Here is a 10690-nt window from a genome sequence, read left to right on the forward strand (position 1 = left end):
GAGACAAAGTATATGTGAACTGGTGTATGAAAAGTGAATTTACTCTGTAAATCTTCACCCAAATCAAAATAAAATTAAAAACAAAACAAAACAATATCATTAATATCACAAGCAAGTAAAATCTTGCTTAAGATAATTCAAAAATGGACGCAGTAGTATATTGACAGGGAACTTCCAGAAATGCAAGCTGGATTCAGAAGAGGACGTGGAATGAGGGATATCATTGCTGATATAATGTGTATCTTGGCTGAAAGCAAAGAATACCAGAAAGATGTTTGCTTGTGTTTTATTGACTACACAAAAGCATTTGATTGTGTGGATCTTAACAAATTATGGATAACATTGAGAAGAATGGAAATTCCAGAACACTTAATTGTACTCATCAAGAACCTGTACACAGATCAGGAGGCCATCATTTGAACAGAATAAGGGGATACCACATGGATTAAAATCAGGAAGGGAATGTGCCAGGGTTGTATCCTTTCACCCTACTTATTCAATCTTTATGCTGAACAAATTATCTGAGAAGGTGGACTATATGAAGAAGACCATGGCATCAGGAGTGAAGTAAGACTTAACAACCTGCAATACACTGATGACACAACTTTGCTTGCTGAAAGTGAGGATGACTTGAAACACTTACTGATGAAGATTAAAGATTAAAGACTTTAGTCTGCAGTATGGATTACATCTCAACATAAAGAAAATGAAAATCCTCAAGTGGACCAATAGACAAAATAACAATAAATGGAGAAAAGATTGAAGTTGTTAAAAATTTCATATTACTTGATTCCACAATCAACACCAATTGAATCAGCAGTTAAGACATCAGATGATGAATTTCACTGGGCAAATATGCTGCAAAAGACCTATTTAAAGTGCTGAAGAGCAAAGATGTGTCCTTGAAGACAAAGGTGCAGCTAACCCACCTCATATGAATGTGAGAGCTGGACGATGAACAAGGAAGACTGAAGAAGAGTTGATGCTTTTGAGTTGTGGTGTTCGTGAAGAACACTGAAAGTATTATGGACTACCAAAAGAAGGAACAAATCTGTTCTGGAAGAAGTGCAGCTGGAATGCTCCATGGAAGTGAGAATGGCCAGACTTCATCTCACCGACTTTGGTCATGGCAGAAGGGACCATTCCTTGGAGAAGGATATCATGCTTAGTAAAGTGGATGGTCAATAAAAAATGGGAAGGCGCTCAACAAGATGGATTGACATAGTGGCTGCAATGATGGGCTCAGGTATAGAAAGGACTGTGAGGTTGGAACAGGACCAGACAGTTTTGTTCTGTTGTACATAGGATCATGGAGTCAGAACCAACTCAACAGCACCTAACAACAATAGTTAAATACAAGAAGTCCCTGGATAGTGGAAACAGCTAACATGCCAGGCTGCTAACAGAGAAGTTGGAGGTTCAAGTCCACCCAGGGGCTCTTTAGGAGAAAAGCCGAGTGATCTACCTCCAAAACTCAGCTCTTGAAAACCCTATAGAACACAGTTCTACTCTGACACACAAGGAGTGGGAATTGACTCTATGGCAACTGGTTGGTTAGAGAAATACAGAGACTCAGAGGAGTCAGCACAGGCTAAGAGAAACAACCTGACCACTCATTCAGGGACTATCACAAACTCTACAAATTTTACATATTGGGATGTTAGATACCACTAATATCCCAATATATAAACAAAAGGTATTTCAGGTCTCCTTGCCTTTTTTTTTTTTTTTTTTTTTTCTCTTCTTCTTCTTAGTACCCTATCCCAAGATATTGCAAGTTTGCTTGTTTTTTCTTTTTTATATTTCCTTGGAAACACAAGGAGGGGTCACTATAAGTCGAAATTGACTCAATGGCAGTGAGTTTTTTTTTTTTTTTTTAATCTCATTTTATTGTGTTTTTGGTGATGGTTTACAGAGCAGTGTAAGTCCCTATTCAAAAATTTCTACACAAATTGTTCAGTGATATTGGTTACATTCTTCACAATGCATGAGCATTCTCATTATTTCCATTCTGGTTGTTACATTTCTATTAATCTAGTTTCTCTGCCCCCTTACATTCTCGTCTTTGTTTTAAAGTAATTATTGGCTATTTGTTCTCATGTATGTGATTTTCTAAAGGATCACAGTACTTACAGGTGATAATTCATTATTTTTTAGTCAATATTTTATTTAGCTTCAAGGCGACCTTGGAAGTTAGTTTCAGTTTAAGGTTCAAATATCTTAAGGCAATAGTCTCAAGAAGTCCCCCAGTCTCAACCAATCCAATAGATCTGATTTTTGTTTGTGTGTGTGTTTCAGGAATTTAATGCTTTATTCCACATTTTCCTTCCATCCTGTTGTTGTTGTTGTTAGGTGCTGTCAAGTCATCTCTGACTCATGAGGATCTTATGTCCAACAGAACAAAACACTGCCCAGTCCTGTGCCAGCCTCACAATCTTTGTTATACCTTAGCCTATTACTGTAGCCACTGTGTCAAGCTACCTAGTTGAGGGCCTTCCCCATATATGTTGACCCTCCACTTTACCAAGCATGATATCCTTCTCCAGGGAATGGTCCCTTCTGACAACATGACTAAAGTAGGTCAGATGAAGTCCAGCCATTCTTGCTTCCAAGGAGCATTCCGGCTGCACTTCTTCCAGGACAGATTATTTGGTTCTTTCAGCAGTTCATAGTACTTTCAGTATTCTTTGCCAACAACATAACTCAAAACCTCAACTCTTCTTCAGTCTTCCTTATCCATCGTCCAGCTCTCACACTCATATGAGGCAATTGAAAATACCATGGCTTGAGTTAGGTGCACCTTAGTCTTTAGGGAGACATATTTGCTCTTCAGCATTTTAAAGTGGGCTTTTGCAGCATATTTGCCCAGTGCAATAAGTCATATGGTTTCTTGACTACTGCTTCCATTGATGTTGATTGTAGAACCAAGTAATATGAAGTATTTGACAACTTCAGTCTTTTCTCCATTTATCATGATGCTGCTTACTGGTCCATTTGTGGCGACTTTTGTTTTCTTTATGTTGAGATGTAATCCATACTACAGACTGTAGTTTTCAATCTTCATCAGTAAGTGCTTCAAGTCATCCTCACTTTCAGCAAGCAAAGTTGTGTCATCAGTGTATTGCAGGTTGTTAAGTCTTACTCCACTCCTGATGTCATGGTCTTCTTCATATAGTCCACCTTCTCAGATTATTTGCTCAGCATACAGATTGAATAAGTATGGTGAATGGATACAACCCTGACACACTCCCTTCCTGACTTTAAACCATGCAGTATCCCCTTGTACTGTTCCAACAACAGCCCCCTGGTCTATGTACAGGTTCTTCATGTGTACAATTAAGTGTTCTTGGAATACCCATTCTTCTCAATGTTATCCATTATTTTTGAATTATCTACAGCAGGATTTTACTTGTGTGTGATATTAATGCTATTGTTTGATAAGTTACACATTCTGTGGGATCATGTTTTTATGGAATGGGTACAAATATGGACCTTTTCCAGTCAGTTGGCCAGGCAGCTCTCCCAAATCTCTTGGCATAGGTGAGTGAGCACCTCCAGAGCAGCATCCATTTGTTGAAAACATCCCAATGAGTATTCCATCAATTCCTGGAACCTTGTTTTTCACCAATTACTTCAGTGCAGCTTTGACTTCTTCCTTCAATACCATTGGTTCTTGATCTTATGCCACCTTCTGAAATGGATGAACATCGACCAATTCTTTTTGGTACAGTGACTCTGTATATTCCTTCCATCTTCCTTTGATGTTTCCTGCATCATCCAATATTTTGTCCATAGAATTTTTCAACATTGCAACTCAAGGCTTGAATTTTTTCTTCAGTTCTTTTCAGCTTGAGAAATGCTGAGTGTGTTCTTCCCTTTAGTTTTCTAACTCCAGGTCTTTGCACATTTCATTATAATAACTGGCTTTGTCTTCTTGAGCTGTTCTTTGAAATCTTCTATTCAGCCTTTTATCTTGTCATTTCTTCCATTTGCTTTAGTGAGTCTCCATTTAAGTACAAGTTTCAGAGTCTCTTCTGACATCCATTTTGGTCTTTTCTTCCTTTCCTGTCTTTTCAATGACCTTTTGCTTTCTTCATGGACAATGTTCTTGATGTCATCCCACAATTCCTCTAGTTTTTGGTCATTGGTGTTCAATGCATCAAATCTGTTCTTTAGATGGTCTCTAAATTCAGGAGGGATATTATCAAGGTCATATTTTGGGTCTCATGGACTTCTTTTAATTGTCTTCAACTTCAACTTCAACTTGAACTTACATATGAGCAGTTGATGGTCTGTTCCACAGTCAACTCCTGGCCTTGTTTTGGCTGAAGATATTGAGCTTCTCCATCACCTCTTGCCACAGATGTAGTCAATCTGCTTCCTATGTACTCAATCTGGCAAAGTCCACATGTATAGCCATCACTTGTGTTGTTGAAAAAAAAGATATTTGCAATGAATAAGTCTTTGGTCTTGCAAAACTGTATCATGTGATCTCCAGTGTTATTTCTATCAACAAGGCCATATTTTCCAACTACCCATGACTCTTCTTTGTTTCCAGCTTTTGCATTCCAATCACCAGTGATAATCAATACATCTTGACTGCATCTTTTGTCAATTTCAGATTGTAGAAGTTGGTAAAAATCTTCAATTTCCTCATCTTTGGTTTTGGTGGTTTGTGCATAAATTTGAATAATAGTAGTATTAACTGGTCTTCCTTGTAAGCGTATGGATAATGTTATATCACAGACAGTATTGTACCTCAGGATAGATCTTGAAACATTCTTTGTGACCCTGAATGCCACACCATTCTTCTTCAATTTGTCATTCTTGATATAGTAGAACATATGGTTGTCTGATTCAAAATGGCCAAAACTGGTCCATTTCAGCTCACTAATTCCTAGAATATTGATGTTCATGTGTTCCATTTCATTTTTGACAACTTCCAATTTTCCTAAGTTTATACTTTGTACATTCCATATTCTGATTATTAATGGATGTTTGCAGCTGTTTCTTCTCTTCTTGAGTCATGCCACATCAGCAAAGAGGTCTCAAAAGCTTCACTCTATCCACATCATTAAGGTTTGCTTTAATCTGAGGAAGCAGCTCTTCCTTAGTTGTATTTTAAGTGCCTTTTGATCTGAGGGGCTCATTTTCTGACAGTATATCAGACAATGTTTCAGGCCTATTTATAAGTTTTCCAGTATTATATCAGACAGTGTTTTACTGCTCTGCAAAGGTTTTCACTGGCCAATTCTTTGAGAAGTGGATGGCCTCTTCCTTCTTCCAAGTCTGTCTTAGCAACCATCGTAGTATGACAAACTGACAAGTTCATCTTCTTTAGCTATACCAAACAGCTCAACTCACTTCCTGGTCTTCTTCAGCTGCTGCAAACTCACCATGCTGCCTCTCTTTCTTCCCCTTCTTCCATTCTGTCAGGGTCCATTTATCAGGGTTCATTTACTGTGGTCCTGATTAGAATGATCAATAGTGGTAGCTAGGCACCATCTAGTTCCCTGATCTCAGGGTCGATTAGGCCATGGTTCATGTAGGCTGTTTGTCTCATAGACTAGTTTCTTCAGGCACTTGTATCTTGACATGAGTAATGACAGTTTTTCTATAATTTGTAGATTTCCTTCTCTTCTCAAGGAAGGGCAGAGCCCTCAAAAGGCAGTGTATTATGGAGTTTGTTAGGGAAGTGGCAGGTTAAAATTCAGGTTCAGAATACTCAGGATACACTTCTTCATTAAGGACAGCCTCTTCTCTGCCACACCCAGAGGTACATCTCTGTCTGGCCCTCAGTCCATTGGCTTCACAGCCTCTTGGCCTCTGCTCTGCTCTGGCAAATGTTCAAAGCTCTTTAGCTCTGCCAATAAGTACTCAGAGACAACTCGCCTCAACACACTCCACCACCAAGCCTGCTGCTCAAAGGCATTCAATTTTCTCACTCTGTGGGCCAGGAAGACCACCACCCCAACCTTGCCAGTCTCCTGGTTCCACTGCCTCTGCTGCTGCCATTTCTCCACTGATGCTTCTTGCAGTCTCTTGCCATCTCCCATATTATGAGTAGGTTCCCAGCACAGGGAACCCAGGTCCTAAGGATATGCTCCAGTCCAGCTCTTCTTTCTTGATGCTCATAAGTTCCCCCTCACCTTGCCTCTTTATCATAGAGAAGAGCTTACAAATTCTGAGAGGAAAAAGTATAATTTTTTTTTCCTTTGTCTAGAGAAAAAAAAAAAGTCTTTGAATTTAGACTGAAGGTAAGTTGTTCTGTCTCCACATTCCAGGGTTATGTTCAAGGTTGTTACATTCTAGTGGTTTTGCCCATTTTCACTCCAGCACACCTGAAAAGTACACTATATTCCCAAGCATAGTTTGTCAGTTTGTTGTACTTTGGTGGCTTATATGTTGTTATGATGCTGGAATCTATCCCACCAGGATTTGAAATACCAGCAGGGTCACACATGATGAACAGGTTTCAGCAGAGTTTCTAGACTAAAACTAGGAAGAAAGGCCTGGTGATCCAATTCCAAAAATTAGCCCATGAAAACCCTACAGATCACAACAGAATATTGTCAGATATAGTGCTGGAAGATGAGCTCCCTAGGTTGGAAGACACTCAAAATATACGGTGACCACAATAATGGACTCAAACATACCAAAATCTTAAAGATAACACAGGCAACATTTCTTTCATACATGAGGTTGCCATAAGTTAAACCCAACTTGACAACAACTAATGAGAAAAATAGTAGCATAAGATTCCTTCTTTCCCCTTCCCTCTTGGAGGGATAAAACAGACTCATAGAGAAAAAATGGAATGGGGCAAGGGCATATAGTTTAAAACACCTCACTTCATATTAAACAGCTGTTGCTCAATAAATGTTTGTTAAATGAATTTTGAGTTTTCATTTCTTCTCCATACTCATACATCTTCCTCCATGACACCACAATAAGCAACACCTTTCAAGAATGCTCTTCAACTTGAGAGTAACTGGTTTTTAAAGAAATTGCCTACTGGAGAACTTCCAGAAATGAAAAGCTAAAAAAATTAAGGATTTTTTTCTTTAGTGCAAAATGTCTGTCCAGACAATAGCAAAACAAGATGAAAACATATGTCTTAATATGAACATTCCCTGGGAGATAAATCTGGCATAATCTCTTTATGCATTAGGAAATTGGTCTCTCTGAAGAACTTTTCTGGAAAGGAGGTCTTTTAGACATTTTTTAAAGTTTCTCCTCCAATTCGTTCTTCCCCACTCCTCTCCTTTACCTGACTTACATTTTTCTGAATTTGTTTTTCCTAATTACAGCATGGTGTTGAGGAAACGGCTGCAGAATGCCGAAAACTAGGGACCACTGTGCATGTGTTTGTGGTAGACTGCAGTAACAGAGAAGAGATTTACAGTGCAGTCAACCAGGTGAGTATTCAGGCTATAAATTTCTTCAGACAATTTTGCATACACTATGACAGACATGGGAAATGAAAAGTTCCTTTTTGACTGCCTTATTTAAATTAAATTTTAGCTCCTCCTAACTAAGGTAGTTATCTGAAGGTATGATTTTTTTTTCTTTGTGTATAATCCACTTAGCTCTGACCATTATATTTTTGTCATATATTAATCTATTTCACTCTGATCAGGAGTTTGAGCAGAGGCACAAAGTGACTGAGAAAAGATTTATCACCGGGGAAAATGGATCACTTTCTAGGTTCATTGTAGTCCTATTACTTTTACAGTTATTCCTTTTTTTATCCCTTTTATTATTACCTTTGTGAGATATTGTTTATGTTGTTAATCTAATCTTCTATAGAAAATGTAACATCAATTATGTCTATAATATAATTTTATAATATCATTGTTAAGAGTAAATATCAAGTGCTCACAATACACCAACCGCTCTAATGAACTATTACATTTAATTTATAAATCCTATTAACCTCATTTTACAGATGAGCAGATTGAGGCTCAGAGATTTAAAAACAATTGCCCAAGTTTATATATAGCTAGTTGGTGGTGGAAACACAATTATTCATTCAGCACTTTTAAAATGTTTGGTTAGAATTTCAGTTTCATGGATTAGAGGTTTCAGTATAGTTAAGATGTCAATATTTCCCAAAGAAATTTGTAAACGCAGTGCAATTCCCATCAAAACTCCAACAACCTTCTTTGCAGAAATGGAAAAGCCAATCCTCAAATTTACATGGAATAGCAAGGGACCAAACATAGCTATAGCAATCTTCAAAAAACAATAATTTCTTCCTGACTTCAAAACATTCTATAAGCCTGCACTAATTAAATGCCTGATATTGGTATAATAATAAATACATAGACCAATGTAATAGAGTTGAAAGTCTAGAAATAAATCCATACTATGGTCAACTGATTTTTGACAACAGTGTTAAGTCCATTCGGTGGAGAAGGAAGAGTCTCTTTAATAAATGTTGCTGGGAAAATTGGGTTTCCACGTGCATAAGAATGAAATAGGAGTTATGCCTCACAATGCACACAAAACAGAATTTAAAATAGATCAAGGATCTAAATGTAAAAACTAAAACTATAAAATTCTTAAAAGACAATGTAGAGGGTGAGGCTTTGGGATTTAGTGTTTAGTAATTGATTACCAGGTATGATAACAAAAGCTCAAGGAGCAAAACAACAAAGATGTGACCTCACAAAAATTAAGTATTTTTGTACACTGAAGTACTTTATCAACAAGGTGAAAAGACAACCTACAGATATGGGAGAAAATTTTCAGGAACCATATATCGGATATGTAAAAAAAAAAAAAACATATCAAATCTGTCCTGGACAAAGTGCAGCTGGAATGCTACTTGGAAGCAAGAATGGCCAGACTTCATCTCACCTACTTTGGTCATGTCAGAAGGGACCATTCCCTGGAGAAGGGTATCATGCTTGCTAAAGTGGAGAAAACTCAAAAAGTTACTGCCATTGAGTCAGATCTGACTCATAGCAACCCCTCTTTGGGTTTCCAAAGTGGTATCACTATGGAAGTAGATTGCCCAATCTTCAGTGGAAGACCCTCAACAAAATGGATTGACACAGTGGCTGCAATGATGGGCCCAAGTATGTTAAGCATTGTGAGGATGTTGCACAACTGGGCAGTGTTTTGTTCTGTTGTACACAAGGTTGCTGTGAGTCAGAGCCAACTCGATGGCATGCAACAACAACAATATATCAGATAAGGGCCTAATATCTAAAGTTATATAAAACTTATACAAGTTAACAATAAAAAGAAACACAATTTAAAAATAGGTGAAAGATTTGAACAGACAATTTACCAAATAAGCACATGAAAAGATGCTCTATATCATGAGTCGTTGTTGTTGGATGCCATTGAGTCAGTTCTGACTTATGGTGACCCTTGTGACCTAGTGGAACTGCTCTATAGGATTTTCTTGGCTGTAGGAGCTCTGGTAGCATAGTGCCTAATGCACCTGATTGCTAACCAGAAGACTGGTGGTTCAAACCCACCAGCCACTCCTCAGAAGCAAGATGAGGCAATCTACTTCCATAGTGATACTGCCTCAGAAACCCAAGGAGGGGTCAGTATCAGTTGGGTCCAACTCAATGGCACATAACTACAACAACAACAGTCTTTGTGGTGACAGATTGCCAGGTCTTTCCCTTGTGGAGCCACTGGCGGGGTGTAGATGGGGCAGGTTTCAAACCACCAACCTTTCAGTTAACAGCCAAGTGTTTAGCTGTTGCATAACTAGGGCTCTTTCATTAGTAATTATTGTGTGCCATCAAGCTGATTCCAACTCATAGTGACCATATATGACAGAGCATGCCCCTTAGGGTTTCCTAGGCTGGAATCTTTATGAGAGCAGATTTTTTCTCCTCTAAGATGCTGATATGTTTGAATCACTCACTTTTCAGTTGACAGTCAAGCACGTAACCATTTAACCACCAGGCCTTCTACTCATTAAGCCATTAGGGAATATAAATCAAAATCACAATGAGATAGCACTTCATCACCATTAAAATGCCAGTGGTCAAAAAACAAACAAAACAGAAAACAACAGGTGGTATAGTGAGGTTGTGGAGAAACTGGAGCCCTAATTAATTGCTAGTGGGAATGTAAAATGGTGCAGCCACTGTGGGAAACAGTTTGGTGATTCCTCAGAAAGTTGACCATAGAATTACTATATGACTCAATAGTCCCAATCCTAGATATATACCTAGAAGAAGTGAAGGCAGAGTTCCAGTAAGATGGCAGAATAGGCAGAAAGGTGGCACAGACCCTCTTCAACAAAGAAAAGGGGAACCAATTAACACAGATACAGAAGATAATCCTGGACCCCTGAGCCATGAAGGGAAGAATATAGAAGTGGACTAAACTTCAACTAGCAGAAGAATTTGCATGAAAACACCAAAAAAAGGAGACATGGCTGTGGTGTGGCAGCGATCCTGATGGCACAGACAGCTTGGATATTGCCAAGTGGTGGTAGGACCTAAGAATTAACCTAAAACTCGGCCCTGCTAGCCAGAGACTGCACGGAGGACTGCTCTCATGGCTGGGGAATAAAAGAGGAAGCAGCAAAGAGGAAGGCAAGCTGAGCTGTGGACTTTTGTCTGTCCAGGGGCCATAGACTTTCTGAATGTTTACAAGCAGCTTGATCATTTTGGATATTTAAAGTGACAGCATTCTCCCAGATTCCAGAGACTTA

At 38.5% G+C, this 10690-nt stretch overlaps 1 protein-coding gene across 1 annotated transcript in view; it reads left to right on the plus strand.

Moving 5' to 3' along the window:
* LOC103206265 (17-beta-hydroxysteroid dehydrogenase 13) overlaps positions 1–10690 on the plus strand; it is a 35003-nt gene that overhangs the window by 7079 nt on the left and 17234 nt on the right. Inside the window, exon 2 of the mRNA XM_007951708.1 lies at positions 7311–7418. Within this exon, the coding sequence (XP_007949899.1) occupies positions 7311–7418 (108 nt within the window). The remainder of the gene's footprint in view (positions 1–7310; positions 7419–10690) is intronic.

The sequence above is a fragment of the Orycteropus afer genome, unplaced genomic scaffold, assembly GCF_000298275.1.
Source record: "Orycteropus afer afer isolate SDZICR_OR568_19922 unplaced genomic scaffold, OryAfe1.0 scaffold00309, whole genome shotgun sequence".
Taxonomy (NCBI): domain Eukaryota; kingdom Metazoa; phylum Chordata; class Mammalia; order Tubulidentata; family Orycteropodidae; genus Orycteropus; species Orycteropus afer.